Raw genomic sequence first — 20314 nt, 5'->3', positions numbered from 1 at the left:
GCAGCTTATGTGTGCATTTTGGCTCAGGAATGTGCCAGCCCCATGCTGGCCAAATGAGAAAAGGCTGCTGCAGGCTGGAGAACCCCAACCTCGTGGGAGGATAGTGACTGTTCCCCTATAGGCTAAGAAGAGAGTGTTCCCTTTTGTCTAAAGGCAGTGCTTGATGCCACATGTTGAGACCTTTGGCATAGATTATCAGTGAGGGTGGCAGCTCTGACGTAAAAAGAGAAAACAGTGTCAGGATTCATTCCCTTTTGGACAGGTCAGCTCATCATCTAGAAAGACCAGAGACTTGGGGGACATCTGCAGATTCTCAGACTGATGCCAGCCTGAACTGACACTTCTCTGTTTTAATATCGAAATATAGGGAGTTGAACCACCTGCTCACTGCTGTTGAACAGAGTATGAGGGGAACATCACAAGACATCTCTAAAGAGTTTCCCTTTGCTTGGTGTTGAAGTGGTTCATGAGCTTCTCCAAAATCAGTTTAATAATTCTTGTTTTAATTGTTCTTATTCAGCACTGATTAGCCAGAAGAAGGACTCAAATTTGGTTTTAGAAGCAGGTGGCCTAGTCCTAGAAGGATCGCGTGTTTTTTCTTCAATGAGGAGTTGCATTTCCCCTCTTTATACTCCTTCCTTTTTTTTCCATCCCATCTTGGAACATGAACCAGTCACCTTCAGAGTACCCCTCTACCTGATCTGCACTCTCTGTTTACTGGACTGTTTGTACCTTGAAGTTGACAGCCTTCCAGGGCGGGAATTTTGGCTGCTTGGCAGTGGTGTCAGATGTCTCCTTGGTTGTGGAATTATTCAGCCTGCTTACTATGAGCAGCATTATGGCACCTTCCCCTGAAGGACTCAGACAGCTTTTCTCACTCTTCTGAAGAAGATCTAGACAATTGATTCTCATTTGCCAGGCAGACTGAGCCAGGAGGCAGAACACCAGAAACTTTTTTATTCTGACTTCATAAGAAGCAGTGAAGTTGAATAGCTAGGACCACAGATTTAGGAGTCACATGAACCTGGATTTGATTCTCATTTCCACCACTTGTTAGCTGGTGGGTAGATCTACTTTCTCAGTCTCATTTTCATTTTCAAATGAGGATAATTATGAAGAGATAAGATATATAAGGTGCTTAGCACATGGGCTGGCACAAGGTAATAAATAGTAGCTGCTATTATTATTGTTATTTTTATCTCTTCTAAAAAGAGGATGAGTATTTCACTCATTTGTTTAAAAAAGGGAAGCCTCTTCCTTTCTCTGATAACTATACATACCTTGGAGAAAGCTGAAATTCTCAAATTAAAGGGGCTATCCTACATTGCACCATACATAAATAACAACTACTAGTTATCTTGGTATCTATCCTTAATTTTTATCTCTTTTAGTAGTTTAGTAACCAAAGATAGAAGGCTTACCTTTGAAGTTTTTGATATTTACTTAGATCTTAAGAAATAAAACTGAGGGATGCCTGGGTGCCTCAGTTGTTAAGTGTCCGCCTTCGGCTCAGGTCATGATCCCAGGGTTCTGGGATCAAGTCCTGCATCAGACTCCTTGCTTGGCCAGGAGCCTGCTTCTCCCTCTCTCTGATCCTCCCACTGCTTTGCTCTCTCAGTCTCTCTCTCTGACAAATAAATAAGTAAAATCTTTAAAAAAGAAAGAAAAAGAAGGGAGGGAGGGAGAAAACTGAATTGGGGCACCTGAGTGGCACATTCGGTTGAGTGTCCAACTCTTAATTTCAGCTCAGGTCATGATCTCAGGGTCATGGGTTTGAGCCCTGCGTCGAGCCCTGCATCGGGTTCCATACTCACAGTGGAGTCGGCTTGTCTCTCTCCCTCTGCTCCTGCCCCTACTTGTGTGCTTGTGCTATTTCTCTTTCTAAAATAAATAAAATCTTTTAAAAAGTAAACTGAACTTAAAATAACTTATAGTATTAAGAACCCTGGACTGGGACCCAGAACTAAAAAACTAGAAAAATACTATCTTACTTATATTTTATACATTTGCTCTATTCCTTGCATTGTACAATGTATTTTACATGCATTAAATGAGATAATTTATGTGAATTGCTGAGCACAGTACCTGACACATTAGTATATGCTTAATAAATGTTAGCTGCTGTTATTTTAAAATATAATTTATTTTAATTCTTTAACACCTGTTTTACAGGTGATAAAACACAGGCTTTGAAAAATTTAGTATCTATTACACAGCCATTAAGTTGCCCAACTGGAATCTAAATCCAATTCAAAAGCCTATGTTTTCACCTAGAACCCTCAACTTCTAGTCCTGGTTCCAGTACTAACTGACTTTCTAGCATTTTACAAATTACTTAACCTTTCTCAATCTTTTTTGTTTTTTAAAATTTTTATTTATTCATTTGAGAGAGAGAGAGAGAGAGAGAGAAACAAAGCACAAGCAGGGTGAGAGGCAGAGGGAGGGAGAGAAGCAGACTCCCCGCTGAGCTGGGAGCCCAACAAGGGGCTGGATTCCAGAACCCGGGGATCATGACCTGAGCTGAAGGCAGAGGCTTAACCATCTGAGCCACCCCAGCACCCCAAGCTTTCTAAATCCAAATTATCTCATTTGTAAATTATTTTTAGGGCCTATCTTAGCCATAATATCCTAGGATCTGAAGGATTTTCTGGAATGACCAGTTGAAAATTTGGCTTTATTTTTCTAGAGCACTGTTACTCAAAGTATAATCTATAAACCATTTTGGGTTCACAAACTTGTACTTAGTACATGATGAAATGTGTATAGAAATTGAGGGAAAGCATTTAGAAATTTTTATAACATCTTGACAGTATTTTTATATATTAATTCTAATAATAAAATGGATTTATATCTTTGTTTTTATAATTTCATTCTCTAGCAGTTCATTTTATTATAGATTTTTTATTTTTATTTTTTAAAGATTTTATTTATTAGATAGACAGTGAGAGAGGGAACACAAGCAGAGGGTGTGGGAGAGGGAGCAAGCAGGCTTCCTGCCGAGCAAGGAGCCTGACGTGGGCCTTGATCCCAGGACCCTGGGATCATGAGCCAAAGGCAGATGCTTAACGACTGAGCCACCCAGGCATGCCTTTATTGTAGTTTATAAAATGGTGGTCTGCAGTGGATTGACATAAAGGAAAAAATAAATTGGCCCTAACCACAGACTGTTTGAGAAGCACTGTTGTAGAGGACCATCTGAAGATCTTAACAGAATTTTTGAATTGAAATTCCAGGGCTGGTTTTTTTTGGTTTTGTTTTAAGCGTGTTTACAAAGAGGTACCTGTTAAATTAGAAATGTCTCACTAGTGGTACCCTGCTAGTAGCTCAGTCTCTCCTGCCATATCTGAACCCCTACCACCACTAAAAGCTGCACGTGGTGTTCCTGTTAGAGTGTCTCTGATGCTCCTAGCAATCATCAGTTGAACCTAGAGAGCAAAACTCCAATTCTGCCTAGACCAGATGCTTGGAAAAGTTAATTTTATATATCACAATTCTCTTTTTTAGGGGTATGGGTATGAGGGTGATAGTGAAGGTTCCTGGTGGGCTAATTAAAAACTCCAGCTCTGGGGCATCTGGCAGGCTCAGCTGGTGGAGCGTGTGGCTGTTGATCACAGGGTTGTGAGTTCAAGCTGCACATTGAGTATAGAGAATACTTAAAAATAAAATCTTTTTTAAAAAGTCCAGCTCTTCTAGTTTGCCATCACTAAGTCTCCATAAAGCACTGATACACAGAAGAGACTTGCCAGAAGGAGTGTATTTTAGCCGTCATAGATTCTAACTACCTAATTTGACAGATGAGCTTGGGTGTCATATGTCGGCCATTGGTAGTAGTGAGAAGTAGGGAGACTGATGATCCCTGGTCCATTGACTGGATTATATACTGTACAGGGACCACATCCAGAGCCTCCAGAGAGTTTTCTGTGGGACGTTGTCCAAACCTCTATATGATATCACCCCTGCCAACTTCAGGCCTCTCATGCCATAGTGAGCTCTTTCACCTTATGAGGCAGAAGATTGGCAAATAGAATCTACCAATATAGTAAAAGAATAATACACTGAGACTAAGTGAATTTTAATCCTAGGAATACAAGGATGAGTCATTATCTGAAAATCAGTTAATCTACCATATTAACATTCTAAAAATGGAAAATCACTTGATCATATCAATTGATGGTGAAAAGGCATTTGATAAAATATAAAATCCACTCATGATAATAAAGATTTACAAAAATACTTAAAACTAACATCATACTTTAGGTGAAACACTGAATGCATTTACTCTAAAATTGATAGCAAGAAAAATGTCCGCTTTCATAGCACTGGAAGTCCCACCAAGTGGCATGTAATTGGAAAGGAAGAAATAAAACTCTTTGCAGATCATATAATTGTTCCTGTAGACAATCCCAAGGAATCTGCAAAAACAAAAACAAAAAATCCTAGAACTAATAAGTGAGTTTCATAAGGTCACAGGATATAAGGTCAACACACAAAAATCAGTCACATTTCGTCTCTTTGGTCTTGGCTGCACTAATGAAATGATGAAGGGAGTAGCATTTGGAAAGGGTCTCAGGAAGATGCACACATTGTGTTGCCACTGTGGCTCTAAGGCCTGCCACCGTCAGAAGTCAGCCTATGGCAAATGTGGCAATTCTGCCAAGCAGAAGAGAAGTATAACTAGAGTGCCAAGGCTAAAAGACGAAATACAAGGCACCTAGTGGTGCCTTCAGTTAAGCATCCAACTCTTGCTTTTGGCTCAGGTTGTGATCTTGTGGTGATGAAATTGAGCCCTGCACTGGGCTCAACACTCAGTGTGGAGTCTGCTTTAGTTTCTCTCTCCCTCTCCTCCCACTCCCCTCATGCATGCACGTGCTCTCGCTCTCAAATAAATAAATAAATCTTAAAAGCAGAACAAAACAAAAATGAACTCCCACCTGGTTGAATGAGGCACCCCAAAATTGTATACTGCAGATTTAGGCATGGATTCCATGAAGGAATAACACCCAAGCCCAAGAGGGCCACTGTCGCAGCATCCAGTTCTTCTTAAGGATTTCAATGATTGGTCACAATAAATATTGTGATTTAAAACAACAACAAAAAAATCAGTCACATTTCTATATACTGAAAATGAACTTTTGGAAACTGAAATTGATACATAATACCATTTACAAACATACCAAATAAAATATACATCTAACAAAACATACAGAATCTGTATGCTAAAAACTATAATACAGTGGTGAAAGGAATGAAGAATATATAGAGAGACTACCATGTCCATGGATTGAGAGTCACAACTTTGTAAAGATGGCATTTCTTCCCAAACTAATTTATAGACTCAGTGCAATTCCTGTCAAATTCCCAGCAAGATTTTTTGTAAATATAGACAAATTTATGTTGAAATGGAAAGGCAAAGGAACTAGAATGCTGATAGCAGTATTGAAAAATAATAAAGTTGGAGGGATTACATCACCTGATTTTAAGACTTCGAATATAATTAATTAAGATAATTTAAGTTTACAGAGTTAGACACACAGATCAATGAAACAGAGAACCCACAATATACTTATAAAAATAAGGCCAGTTAATGATTGGCAAAGTCCAATGACAATTCAGTGAGGAAAGATTTTTTTTCAATAAATGTTGTTGGAACAATTAAACATCCATATAGGGAGGGGGAGAACATCCATGCAAACCGCACACATTATAGAAAAATTAACTCAGGGATGCCTGGGTGGTTCAGTTGGTTAAGCAGCTGCCTTCGGCTCAGGTCATGATCCCAGCATCCTGGGATCGAGTCCCACATCAGGCTCCTTGCTTGGCAGGAAGCCTGCTTCTCCCTCTGTCTGCCATTCTGTCTGCCTGTGCTTGCTCTCTCTCCCTCTCTCTCTCTGACAAATAAAATCTTTAAAAAAAAAAAAGAAAGAAAGAAAAGATAAGAAAAATTAACTCAAAATAGATCACATGTAAAAAAAAAAAAAGCATAAACCTTTATATCTTTCAGAGGAAAACATAGCAAAAATCTTCATAGCCTGGGATTAGGCAAAGAGTACTTAGATACGACACCAAAAACACAACGCACTAAAGAAAAAAATTGATATACCAGACTTCATCAAAAGTAAAAATGTCTGTTCTATGAGAGATACCATTAAGAGACTGAAAAGACAAGCTACAGACTGGGAGAAAATATTTGTATATCATTGAATTGCCAATAAAAGACTGAATCCAGAATAAATAAAGAAGTCTCTAAACTCAACAGTAAGAAAACAATTCAACTTAAAAAATGGGGTCAAGGGGCGCCTGGGTGGCTCAGTGGGTTAAAGCCTCTGCCTTCAGCTCAGGTAATGATCCCAGAGTCCTGGGATCGAGCCCCACATCGGGCTCTCTGCTCAGCAGGGAGCCTGCTTCCTCCTCTCTCTCTCTCTGCCTGCCTCTCTGCCTACTTGTGAACTCTGTCTGTCAAATAAATAAATAAAATCTTAAAAAAAAAAAAAAAATGGGGTCAAGACTTGAACAGACACAGACACGTCGACCAAAAAGGATACATGGATGGCAAATAAGCACATAAAAAAGATGTTCAGTGTCACTAGCCATTGGGGAAATGCAGATTTAAACCACACAGAAGATATCATTACCTGCCTATGAGGATGGCTTAAATAAAAATACTGAAAATACCAAGTGCCGGAGAGGACATGGAGAAACCAGAATTCTCATTGCTGGTGGGACTGCAAAGTGACACAGAAAACTCTGGAAGACAGTTTGGCAGTTTCTTACAAAGCTAAACATACACTTACCCTTTGACCCAGAAATCCCCCTCCTGAGTGTCTATCCTAGAGAAATGCAAACTGCTGTTCTTCACACAAGAACCTGTATACAAACGTTGATAGCAGCTTTATTCAAAACTGTCTCAAACTGGAGAAGCCAAATGCCCTTTAACTAGTGAATGGATGAACTGTGGTGCATACACCCTGTGGAATACCACACAACAATAAAAAGGGAACAAACCGCTGAGCAGCAGTTTAGGTGAAGGCATCATGCTGAGTGAAAGAAGCCAGTCTCAAAAGTAACATACTGTATGATTTCATTTTATGACCTTGATAAAACTGGTGATGGAGAATACATTAGTGGTTGACAGTGGTTGGAGTGGGGAGGAGGGTGTGACTACAAAGAGACAAAAGGGAGTTTTCTGGGTGATGAAACTGTTCTGTAGCCCTGTTGTCACACCGTCACAGTGGTTGCAGGAATCTATATATGTTCTATAAAATTTTAGAACACAATGCCAGAAAGAGTTGGTTTTACCAAATTAAAAAATGCACATGGCTCTGGAAGTGTCAAGCCATGGCTGTGAAATTTCCCTAGTCTTTCACCATGAAGGAAGACCTAAGAAAGTATAGTTACAGCAACTGGATGAAAGCTCAGAAAATGTTTCATTTCCCACCTCTTAATTAAGGATTATTTTTCCATCTAGACTTTTATATCTCAACTGTACCAACCATGACCATATTTTTTAAGTGACAGACCAAATCATATATAATAGTTAACGTTCCTAAGGCAGCAAAACTAGATGGCTTTATATATTTTAATATGCTTTACAAAAGTATTTGATATATTTCAGTTTTTCCTAGTATTTTTATTCCTTGCATCTCAGCCCTCTACTACCTCACACACACAAAGGTTTTTCTCGCAAATTGTACATCTCTAGGTGGGGGTAGGTGGGGGATAAGAAGCAGGTTTTATACAGCTGATGTGATCACTGTACATACAGGCTTGGAAAATGCTACCCAATCTGCCAATTAATTAAAGCATTAATCTGAGGAGCAGCCGGGCCCAGGGAATGTTTACTGAAAGGGGGTTGTGGTAGGAATTGAGTGGGAGGCTCCCTACATTTGCATGAAAATGAAAGTACTTAGAAAACCCAGCTTTCTTTTGTGTCTGAAGGTGGGCAGCCTTGACCATGTCCCTTAATCTTTCTGGGCAATTTAGGAAGCCTTTTAGTGAGCTGGTCTCTGGAAAATAAAAGCATTGCAGACTCTAGAAAACAAACTCTATATAGAGTAGGGTAGAGAGCAAGTCCAGTGCAGTATTACTTCTTAGATCTGGAATGAAGCCTTCTAAATTTGGGAGTTTGTGCTGGTAGTTAGGTAAAATAGACGTAATGGTTTCACAAGTTTTGAAACCATGTATATAGACTGCATTTAAATCCCAGCTCTGCCTCTTATTAGCTTTGTGATTTGGGGCCAATCATGTAGTTTATCTAAGCCTTATTTTTCTCATCTGTGAAATAAAGATTATGAATTGCTCCTTCATCTCAGAGCAGTTAGCCCTTTGGTTTGCTCCAGGCAGAAAGGAAGCCAGAGTGGTTAGGACCTTCCAAGATTACAAACTGTCTCCAAAAATAGGGACTGTGCAGCCTTTTGTTCTTCTTAGGCTTATTTTTCAGCAAGGGACTAGAAACCTCAGGGTTTTCCCTTACCTACCTGGGATAAGCTACATTTTTATCTCTAAGAGAGGTGACCTTGACCCTAACAGCAGAATAAAGGACAGTAGCTCATCCTAGGACCTGTTTGGCCAACTTGAGATGATGTTTATCTATATGTCACCAGGAGGAGTGGTGAAATGGACATGGAAAATTGATCCAACAGTAGTTGCTGCTGTTAAAGAATCACTTTTAATTTTTAAATTATGGATATATATATATATATATATATATATATATATATATATATGTATAGGTATATATATCAAAATTTACCATCTTGGGGCACCTGGGTGGCTCAGATGGTTGAGTGTCTGCCTTGGCTCAGGTTATGGAGCTCCACGTCGGGCACCCCCCAGGTCGGACTCCCCTCAGGTCAGGCTCCCAGCTCAGCAGGAAGTCTGCTTCTCCCTCTCCTTCTGCCTTTCCCCCTGCTCGCTCTCTCTCTCAAATGAACAAATAAAATCTTAAAAGAAAAGAAAAGAAAAAGGCCAATGTGGGGCTTCAACTCAAGACCGTGAGATCAAGACCTCCAAGGGCCCTGGGATCAAGTCCCTCATCGGGCTCCTTGGTATGCAGGGAGTCTGCTTTTCCCTCTGCCTCTGTCTCTCGCTATCTCTCAGACAAATAAATAAGTAAAATCTTAAAAAAAAAAAAAAAAGTTGCATGCTTAATTTACCAAGCCACCCAGGTACCCCTATTGCTACTTTTCTTTTTTTAAAGATTTTATTTACTTGACAGAGAAAAGAGAGATCACAAGTAGACAGAGCAGCAGGCAGGGTCTGGGGTGGGGGGAGCAGGCTTCCCGCTGAGCAGAGAGCCTGATGTGGGGCTTGATCTCAGGACCCTAAGATCATGACCCGAGCCCAAGGCAGAGGCTTAACCTGCTGAGCCACCCAGGCACCCCTATTGCTACTTTTTAAAGCATGATAATGATACTGTGGGTTTGTGTTTTTTTTTTTTTAAGATAGATAGATTGATTGATTGCTTTAGGAGCGCACATGCAGGAGGGGCAGGAGAGTGAGGGAGAGAATCTCAAGCAGACTCCATGCTACGCATGATGCTGGGCTTCACCCCACACTCCTAAAATCACCACCCGAGCTGAAACCAAGAGTTGGATGCCTAACTGACTGCCATCTAGGTGCCCTGATACTGTGGGGTTTTTTTTTTTTAACTTCTTAATTTTTGAGCTACAAACTAAATATTTTACAGATGAAATGATACAGTGTCTGTGATTTGATTTAAGGTAATCCAGAGAAAGGAAGATTGACCCAGTAACTAAGAATTCTAGCTGTGGGGCACAGACAAGAAGGGCCTTTTTCTAGCTTTTGTCAGATGGCATCCCTTCATTTCTTTCCTTTTTTAAAAGATTTTATTTATTTATTCATGAGAGAAAGAGACAGAGGCAGCTGGAGAAACAGACTCCCTACTGAGCAGGCAGCCCAATGTGGGACTCAATCCCAAGACCCTTGGATTATGACCTGAGCCAAAGACAGACTATTAACTGACTGAGCCACCCAGGTACCCGGCATCCCTTCATTTCTGTTTCTTTTCTTGCAGAACTCTCAGAAATTGAGCCCAATGTGTTCCTCCGTCCATTTCTGGAAGTGATTCGCTCTGAAGATACCACTGGCCCTATCACTGGACTGGCGCTCACCTCTGTCAACAAGTTTCTGTCCTATGCACTCATAGGTAAGAGCTCAGTCCTTGTTGGATGACCACAACACTTCATTTCCTGCCTCTCCTGGGGTAGTCAAGCTTTAGGTAGTGAGCTGGTAGTACTGGAAAGTTTCTCCTAGCCATCTGTTTCCTTGTAGGAGAGAAGTAAGACTGTTACTGGTTACTCATCATGCTAATTGACTCAGGTTATAGAGAGTGCCGAGGAGGTGGGGGTTTCCTTGGGACTCTGGTTTCTTTATACTTTGGAGGGAATTAAGAGTATGGTGCCTGGTGCACTTGGAGGTTTAATTTGGTTTCTTTTTAAAGTTATTTTTCAAATACGGTGCATGCTTATTTTAAGAAGATAAACAGTGGAGAGGTGACTAAAAGAAAAATTAGTGGTATCTCCTCTCACTGTTCCTTCTTCCTTAGGTAAATCATGTTGACAGACTGGTTTGAATCTTTCTATACCTTTCTCTACATGTATATAAACATGTACCATTTAAAAAATAAGAGTTTTAAAAAATTTTAAATTTAAAAACTGGGGGCGCCTGCGTGGCTCAGTGGGTTAAAGCCTCTGCCTTCAGCTCAGGTCATGATCCCCGGGGGTCCTGGGATCGAGTCCCACATCGGGCTCTCTGCTCAGCAGGGAGCCTGCTTCCCTTCCTTTCTCTCTGCCTGCCTCTCTGCCTACTTGTGATCTCTGCCAAATAAATAAATAAAATCTTTAAAAAAAAAATAGGAGTATGTGCTATGGATTTTCTTTTTTCACTTTATAGTATTAACTTAGAAAGATGTACATGATATAATTAGCCCTCTGATTTATTCTTTTCCCCCCAGTTTGATTGAAATATAATTGACGTATTATATTAGTTTTAGGTATACGACATAATGACTTAGTATACATATGTTATAAATGATTACCACATTAAATTCTAGTTAACACTTATCACCTCATATGGTTTCATTTTTTTTTTCTTGTGATGAGGACTTTTAAGATCTCCTCTTTTAGCAACTTTCTTTTTTTTTTTAATCTTATTTATTGATTTGACAGAGAGAGAGACACAGCAAGAGAGGGAACAAAGCAGGAGTAGTGCGAGAGGGCAAAGCAGGCTTCCTGCTGATCAGGGAGCCTGATGTGAGGCTCCAGCCCAGGACCCTGGGATCACGACCTGAGCCGAAGGCAGACACTTAACTACTGAGCCACCCAGGCGCCCCTTAGCAACTTTCAGATATGCAGTGTAGTATTTTTAAATATAGCTACAAGTTATTCATTGCATGCCCAGAATTTATATATCTTATAACTGGAAGTTTGTATATTTTTCTCTTATTATGGTAAAATACATACAATATATAAATTATCATTTTAATCATTTAAAAATATATAATTCAGTGATATTAATTACATTCACAGTGTTGTGCAATCATCACCACCATTTGTTTCCCAAACTTTTTCACCCCAGAAGAAACTCTAATCATTAGGGGACAATATACCATTTTCCCTCCCCTCAGTTCCTGGTAAGATTTTTTTTTTTCTTAGTAAAGCTGGGTAATTTCCATAGTATAGATTTATCAGTCTTTCTGGTGGCTCAGTTGGTTAAGTGGCTGCTTTCAGTTTGGGTCAGGATCCCAGGGTCCTGGGGAGTCTGTTGCTCCCTCTCCCCTTCCAACCCCCCGACCCCGCTCCCCACAATGTGTGCATTCTTTCTCTCTCAAATAAATAAAATCTTCTAAAAAATATTTCTCTTATTAATATTTAATATGTAGATTGCCTATTTTGAGCCACTATAAATAATGCTGAAATAAGCATTTTTTGTTTGTTTGTTTGTTTTGTTAGAGAGAGAGCAAGCAAGTACACAAGCTGGCGGAGAGACAGAGAGGGAGAGAGAGAACCACACTCCCCATTGAGCCCGGAGCCTGATGCGGGTTTCCATTCCAGGATCCTGGGATCATGACCTGAGCAAAAGGCAGACACTTAACTGACTGAGCCACCGAGGCATACCTGAAATAAGCATTCTTGCTCATATCTCCTTATTTAATAATTTTTCTTTGGATGGCAGATTCCTGTACTTGAAATTTTTGGATTAATGGTCATGTGCATATTATATTTTTATAGGTACTGCCAGCTTGCTTTCCCAGAAGATTATAGTATTATACTCCCAATGTTTGAGAATTTCCATTTCCCCACCCTGTCACCAGCACTGAATATTAGTAGTATTCTTTGTTTTTGCTAATTTGATTGGTGAAAACTTATTTTATTTTTCTTTTTTGGAGTTAAAAATTTGAACAACTTTTTTTAAAGATTTTATTTATTTATTTGACAGACAAACATCACAAGTAGGCAGAGAGGGAGAGGGGGAAGCACGCTCCCCACTGAGCAGAGAGCCTCATATGGGTCTCCATCCCAGGACCCTGGGATCATGACTTGAGCTGAGGCAGAGACTTTAACCCACTGAGCCATCCAGGCACCCTGAACAACTTCTTTTCCTCCTATTTTTATTGAGTTGTTTTGGTTTTTCTTACTAATTTGCAGGAGTTCTTTGTGTAGTGGGGATATTAATCCATTGACTGTCATAGTATTACAAATATTTTCTCCCAATTTAGCCCAAATATTTTATCCAGTCTATTATCTCTGAATTAGTTTAGCTGTGTTTTTTGGATTCCTTTTTAGTTGGTCTTGTCACTCAGGATCCTGAATTCCTTTTCCCCTATTGCTAGCCCATGTGCAAGGGTGAGAACATAGAAAACAGGCAGCTGTCTTTGTTTCTAAGTAAGGAGACAAGAAGAGAGACAGCTCAGGCTGTAGCCAGCCACGGGGGGAAAAAAATGGCCTTCAGTTCAGGGCAAGAAAACCCTTTATCTTTTCTAGAAAGTGGGATTTGCTTAGCTGAAGCATTCAGGATCCCTAGCAGAAATCCTAGGTGCCAGCTGGATTCTGAAGAGGTACATAAGCCTCTCCAGGCACCCTAGTCCTAGCTTCATACTTTTCCTAAGCAAAAATCAGGCCCAGCTACTTCCAGCCTTGCCCTGAGCACCACCTGCAGGTCATCTCTCTCCACAGCCTCTAGCCGCCGCCTTCTGCGCTGCTTCCCTTGCTTTCTTGTCAGTGTTACTCTCTCCCCTTCCTGGGGTTGGCAGACAAGCTTGTCATTGGAGACCTCAGGCCAGATGGTCATTGGAGTTTCCTGTGGTGGGAAAAGAGAATGCTGTAGGTGGTGATTGCAGTAGGCATGAGAAAGGGGGCAGGAAGGAGTGTTCGAAAGCCAGAAGGCGAAGGAGTTGAGATTGGCAGATTTCCCTGCATTCTGCTCCAGAATGGCCAGGAAAGGAGGAAATTCTAAGGAAAGGGTCCTGAGGAAGACAAATTCTGCTAAGTGAGCCCAAACCAAACAATCTTTTGTTTAGGCTATTCTAGAAGAAATACCCATTATCCCTCAATCCTGTGACCCAAGGCTTCTAGGATTATCTTAGGTCCTACTCCAAGGATCAGCCTTTTGTTTGGCCCCACACAGCTGCCAGACCAGAATTTGTGCCACTGGTTGCCTGGCAGGCTCTGCCTGCAGTTCTAAAAACCTGTCACTCTTACCTGCCTTTTTAGAAGATTAACTTTACTGCTTCATTCAGGCTCAGTTAAACTACTTTAACAAGGGAGATGACTGAAAGAGGGGAAGAAATAGACCCCTAGAAGCCTTATGAGGTGGGAGCAAAGCTGCAATTCACTGAGCTCCAAAATACCACATAGAACCTGGATTTCCTGTGCGAACAAAGGTCCTGCTGTGGACCCTGGAGGCCTGAGTAAAGATGGTCAGGCAGGGCTGTGAGAGAAGACTCAGGGCAAGGGCCTTTGGAGTATAGGATTTGCTGAGTCAGGGGCACCTGGATGGCTCAGTCGGTTGGGCCGCTGCCTTGGCTCAGGTCATGATCGCAGGGTCCTGGGGTCGAGCCCACATCAGGCTCCTTGCTCGGTGGAGAGCCTGCTTCTTCTTCTCCCGCTGCCTGCCACTCTGCCTGCTTGTGCTCTCTCCCTATCTCTCTGTCAAATAAATAAATAAAATATTTTTTTTTTAAATGGATTTTCTGAGTCAAATAAGAGAAACATGGAGAGCTGGGGTGATAGAAAGAGCTGGGTCACCCATACACTGTGTATCATCCTGAAATTGGCTTCCTTCTGCATGACCTCTAAGTAACCACTCCTGATGCCAAATAGGGGCATGCTCTAAGGACAAATTGAGTCTCTGGCCAGGTGTCAGAGAGGAATTAGGACATAAGAGAAAGATGAAAATCACGTACAGTTCATGAAAATCTTCAGGCTCATGGTTGTAAGGGAAATGTTCTGGTTTCTCAGGTATCCCACCTGAACTTTAAGCTCAGGAGCTGTTAATTTTAGATACCAGGAAAGAGAAAATGATAATATTTCTTTTAATTTCTTCCACTTAATACTAGGAGGTGCTCTTGTATATGCCATGCCTCCTCTAGAACAACTTTTTCTGTCACTTGCAAAGCTTTGTCTTGTCCCTACCCTTTTTTCCTATTTATGCTTCCCTTTCAAGGATAATCCAGGCAGTTTGCGGGACCCTTCTAGGCCTTGATGGAGGCCACTTCTTTGGCTCTCCCTTGTGGGTATTTAACACATGAATGGGAGCAGTTTCCCCACTTGGCAGCATTTGTGTTAGTTTCCCGCATGGCACTGGTTGTCTGAGGTAGCTTCTTCCCTCTTCTTATTTACTGTTGAAATTCTCTCTTCCTCCTGCTCCCCAGTCAGCCAGCCTCCAATCCTGTTTAGTTTTCTCCTTTCTGTTCTTTTGTTTTTTAAAAAGATTTTATTTATTTATTTGACACAGAGATCACAAGTAGGCAGAGCAGCAGGTGGTTGGGGAAGGGGGCAGAAGCAGGCTCCCTGCTGAGGAGAGAGCCCTCTGCGGGTCTTGATCCTAGGACCCTGAGATCATGAGCTGAAGGCAGAGGCTTAACCCACTGGGCCACCCAGGCTCTCCTGCCCCTTTCTCTTCTAATGCCTGTTTAGTTAAGCTGGTAAAATGACTCTTGCTTCATGTCATTTTATTTTAAATAAGAATGAAACCAAAGCAGGAAGAGGTCTCTGATTTGTTGTAACGTGGCACCCAGATTTAAGTATTGGCAGCAGTGACTGTCCATTTCTTTCCCCTACTTCCCAACCTCACTTGCATCTGAACACAAAACTCTAAAAGCAACCAGAGAGAGATGTGTTGAAAGAGAACACAAACAGAGAAAGGCTATAAGCTTGGTGTTCAAAGGTCTGGCCCTGTTTGGCCCTTGCTGTGGACCAAAAGCTCGTATTTCTAGGTCCTTCCTCTATGAAACAAGTAGCTTTACACCAGTAATTCCAAAGTATCCCCCCTGACCAGCAGCATTAATTCCTTCCGGGATCTTGTTAGAAATGCAAATTCTCAGGCCCCACTAATGCAGAAGCTCTCAGAGTGGGCTCAGCAATTTGTATTTTTGACAAGTGTTCTGAGTCATTCTGATGTATGCTTAAGTTTGAGAACCACTGTTTAATATAGTGGGATTTGTGCTGAGGAGCTTGTTAAAGCCAGTTACGGGCGGAATTCTCAGGCAACTTAAGTAGCCATGAGGTAGGAAATTGGAGAGGAGAAAAACAAAGTCAAAGCAGTCCTTGTACAGGATATCTTGCCTTTTCTGTCTCTTCTTTCTGTATCATTTAGTCTCCCCTTTTTTTGTTGGCGCAGATCCCACTCATGAGGGCACAGCAGAGGGCATGGAGAACATGGCAGATGCTGTCACCCATGCCCGTTTTGTGGGCACAGATCCTGCCAGCGATGAGGTTGTCCTGATGAAAATCCTTCAGGTAAATGGAGAGGAAGAGCAATTAGATTAATGGCCAGGAGCTGGTGCTGTCCGCTCTCCTTACCCAAGTTTGCCAGCAGCATGAAACCTTGTTTTGACTCCACCGGGGCTTATGGAGCTACTTTATTTCCAAACAAGGAGCCACTTACCCAAAGTAAAAGCTTTTTCCAAGGAAATAATTGAAAGCTTTAAATGAACTGATATCAGATACTGGAAGCCCTTAATACACCTGTACCTCTGCAGACCATATCTGCCGTCCCATCTCTTGGGATTGTGGGCTAGGGCTGGAATGAGTGCTGAATTGTGTCAGGGTCACACAGAGTAAAGGCACAGTTCCCAAGAGGAGCTCCTGGAAGATGCCCCCTACCAAAATGAAGTGAGGTCAGCATTCTTGCTAACCTCTCTTTCTTATCCTCGCGTGCTTCCATAGGAGACTAGAGGAACAGGAGGCAGCTTCTCTCCCCTCAAGTGCACCCCACTTTACCCCACCTGCTTTATTTATCACTGTATCTCCTCTTTCTTCCTGGTAGGTGCTGCGGACTCTGTTGCTGACCCCAGCGGGTGCCCACCTAACCAATGAATCTGTGTGTGAGATTATGCAGTCTTGCTTCCGGATCTGCTTTGAAATGAGGCTCAGTGGTAGGTGCTTGAATATTAGGCCTGTCATCATTTCTAGGGCCAGTGTCCATGAGTATAAATATAGGGTGCTGTCTCTGAACCCCGGAGAGATAGAAAACTCGGGACTTGTCCATCACCTACCTACCTTGTAGACCCATAGGGGTCTTGAAGTCTTTACTTGATTATTATACACCTAGAATAGGAACCTTAGTTCATTGTACCAGGGCAAGAATTGGGATAGATCTCAGACTGACTCAGCCCAGGCACCAAATCTTCCTCCCTTGAGGTTTCTGGGATAGACACTAGCCTGCAACCCTTGAAAACTCTTCACTGTGCCCCCTCCTTTTTTTCCCCTGACTCAGTAGTGCCACCTAGTGGGATAGTGCAGTTGTGGCTGCCAGGCTGAGCTGGAGCTGGTTTTAATAAGTTTGGTATAATCCTTAGTAAACAAGGTTTGGAGGGGAGTCTGCTCGGAGAAGCCTCCTGATAATAGCCCAGCAAGTAATGACACCTGTGTTATTTGTTTTTGCCTGTGCAGAGTTATTGAGAAAATCCGCAGAGCACACTCTCGTAGACATGGTGCAGCTGCTCTTCACAAGGTAAACCTGCTGCTGTTTGCTTCAGCCCGGCTGCCCAGGCCTCTTGAGCCTGGCTGCTTTCACACAGCCACTTCAGGGACCTGGCCAACCCTACAGCCACTTCAGGGGCCACTGGGATTATGGATGGGGATAGTTCCCTTGGTCCAGGGTTACTGAACAAGGGAGAAGGAGGAGGGACCTGGCTTGGCCTCAGCGGGAGGCAGAGGGTTATTTGATCTAGGCTGACAGACCTTGTTTTGCTTCCCAAACTTGTGTCTGTTTCTGTGCAGGTAGCAGCTGGGAAAGGGAACCCAGAGAGGAAGCCAGATTCAAGGGAGCCTGGAATAGGATGTTGAGCTCTGTAAGGAAGCTAGGATGACCAACCTTGTTTGCCCAGACTATCCTGATTATAGCACTGAAAGTCCCTGCAAACCCTTCGGTTTCTGGCAACCCCAGACCACTGGTCACCCTAGTCAAGGTCCTCAATTTAGGGCCTAGAAGGCCTTCTCATGCTATGCCTAACTGCCTGTTTCCTATACCTTTTTTCAATAAACTGACTTTGAGAACAGTTGACTGAGGCGAGGACTTTAAAGCCTCCTGAGATGATATTAATAATGAGGATGATTATGCATCTGCGGGGCTGGGATTATTTGGGAAATCGATGTACCTTCTGCTCAATTTTGCTATGAACCTAAAACTGCTCTAAAAATTAGTTAAAAAACAAAAACACTTCCCCATGGGATTTCATTTTGCTTTCAAATCTATAAGAAGTAATTATTAATATGTACAGACTAGATCTGCCCCTGGGCCCTGCTGCAAAGTGTTCTTACTCCTCAGGCTCAGATATATTGGTTTCAAAACTCAGCCTGCCTTTAACTCCTTACTCTTTGCCCAGTCTCCCAGAGTCTTGATGGACTTCCCTCTTCCCCATCTTGCGGCGTTCATCAATACTTATCAAGAAAACACAAGTAGGAACAAGTCAGTTTAGGATGAAAAGAGCCACCACATTCCAAAGGCATTTAGTCATCTTACCCTGGTGACTACCTTCTTTTTAAGAAAGTGTCTGTATTATAAGTCCCCCAATTTCTTCTTTGATGAGGCTCTCAAAAAGATGCTTCTCTTCCCAGCTTTTCTGAGGGGCAGGGCATGCTTGGGCCCAGAGCATCTTTGGACTGTGGCTGGCATGCAGGGGAGATTTGTTTTTGTCCCTAATGACAGTCCATGGGATTCTCTGTCTTATAGGTTACCTCAGTTTAAAGAAGAACCCAAGAACTATATGGGGACCAACATGAAGAAGGTATGACCTGCTATCCCTAATCCAAACCTTGGTCTCCCAACTTTAGTGCTATGGAGATTTTCCTAGATATCCTTACTTAGCAAAAAACGATTTTGCCTATACAAGTCTGCTTGAAATCTAGAAATAGGTGTCACTCCTTTAGTGAGAAATTTATTTTTCCCCAGATACCTCTTCTTCCCTAGCCTTTCCTTCCCAGCCTATCTTTGTTGACCCAATACATAAGCTGGTGAGCCAGTCCTTCATGGAAACTTGGTGAAGCCAATCAGGTTGTGATAAAAATGTATGTTGATAAAGATGAACACCCTACCATCCCCTCAAGATCCAGCCTTGTCAGCAGGTAGGTGGCCTAAGGATCCTATGCCCTAAGTCCCACCCTAATGCTGGATTAGACAGGGCTCACACTTGTGCTAGACTCTGTTGATGAGACAAATCAAGCCTGACTCTAGATCAGAAGGCTCTCGAACTGCTATAAGAATGGTGGTCAGAAGAATGGCCTCTTTCTATCTTAAAGTCCTGGACTTCACAGGCCTCTGATGATTCTACTTGCAGCCCTACCCTTGACCCTTGGCTGTTTGGTGCATGCACCTGACCTTCCTTCTCCCTAGCCACCCATTCCCATTCCTGCCCTCTGCCCTGTTGGCGTGTGTCTGAGTTTATGTCACTTTGTTTAAATCGCTCGTTTGCCTGTCTTTCACAGATTTCTCCATGTCTCCTCAGCAAACTGGAGCTAAATAGTGGGGAGCAGACCAAAGCCCTGAACCAGTTAGAGAGGGTACTACTCTTTAAGAACCTCAAGGTCTCTCTCCCTCTCCTTTCCCCTTTTAATTTATTTAAGTATATATACATAGATGTATATATATATGTGTGTGTATATATATATACATCTGGGTCCCATTTCCATTGTGGGAAGCACAACTTACCCCTCCCTAGTAACACAGCATGGCTTTGGAAGTGTTGCATGTGTTTGTAGCTTTGCAGTGTTGGGAATTTTCCTGTGGCATTTGGTTGCCTGGAGGCAGAAGGAAGCTTTGAACTGGTGATACATCATGTAGTGAGCCTAAAGAGCCTGGGTCCTGCTGACATCGTGTTAGGAGGTTTAATATCTCCCATTTCTAGGGGAACTGTGAGGGGCCTCTAAGCAAGGCCCTCCCCCCTTCTACCCTCTCCCTGTCTCAGAGCTGGCATATAGAGCTTAAGAATAGTCTTGAGTCATCTGGATACTTGAACTGGATTTGGAGGGGAAGGATAATCCATCTAGTTGGGGTCTTTATTTCTTAGTTAACATTAAAGGACTTCTTCCAAGATTTAGGATTCTAGATGGATGGGAAGGAGCTAGAAAGCCCAGGTCATTGAATAAAAAGATACTGTGTGTTTCTACACCTAGCCATAGGCCTGCATTCTGTTTGCATGAATTGTGTCAATTTTCATTTGTGTGCTTGACTTGTCACAAGTTGCATTTCTCTTTAGTAGCTGCCTGGCATTTTGCCATGATTATTAACCTAGGACCTTTCTTTGTAAAGCTTATACTGCCCTTTGGAAATACAGTTATATAAATAAGGTGTTGTAGAGTTCCATGAACACCTGCTGCCCCCCCACCTTAGAATCTTAGGACAGGGAGCATAACAGGGAGCAGAGTTATGATGGATAAGGTGTTGTAGGGTTCCATGAATACCCACTGCCCAGCCCCGACCTTAGAACCTTAGGACAGGGAGCATAACTGTACTTTAAAGGTTGAGGCATTTGTGAGAACTGGCAGCCTCTCGTCTCCTACTCCAGCCTGGAGGCAGAGAATACTAATTGAAATGATCAGGTTGGAGCGAGCTTTGCTGAGGTTAGAAAAGGAAG

At 42.2% G+C, this 20314-nt stretch overlaps 1 protein-coding gene across 11 annotated transcripts in view; it reads left to right on the top strand.

The window, feature by feature from the left end:
- GBF1 (golgi brefeldin A resistant guanine nucleotide exchange factor 1) overlaps positions 1–20314 on the top strand; it is a 126360-nt gene that overhangs the window by 82436 nt on the left and 23610 nt on the right. For 5 of the 11 annotated variants that reach the window (XM_013054597.1, XM_045068920.1, XM_013054598.1 and 2 more), the window contains exons 4-9: positions 10034–10165; positions 15859–15977; positions 16507–16615; positions 17133–17193; positions 18415–18469; positions 19167–19265. In XM_013054597.1, coding sequence (XP_012910051.1) covers positions 10034–10165; positions 15859–15977; positions 16507–16615; positions 17133–17193; positions 18415–18469; positions 19167–19265 — 575 coding nt within the window. The remainder of the gene's footprint in view (positions 1–10033; positions 10166–15858; positions 15978–16506; positions 16616–17132; positions 17194–18414; positions 18470–19166; positions 19266–20314) is intronic. The other 6 variants (XM_045068921.1, XM_004749404.3, XM_004749402.3 and 3 more) reach the window with 2 other exon arrangements.

Source organism: Mustela putorius, unplaced genomic scaffold (genome assembly GCF_011764305.1).
Source record: "Mustela putorius furo isolate JIRA1106 unplaced genomic scaffold, ASM1176430v1.1 tig00003909_pilon_pilon_pilon, whole genome shotgun sequence".
Lineage (NCBI taxonomy): Eukaryota > Metazoa > Chordata > Mammalia > Carnivora > Mustelidae > Mustela > Mustela putorius.
Note: the sequence above shows the minus strand (reverse complement) of the source record. Positions and strands in the feature narration are given on the sequence as shown.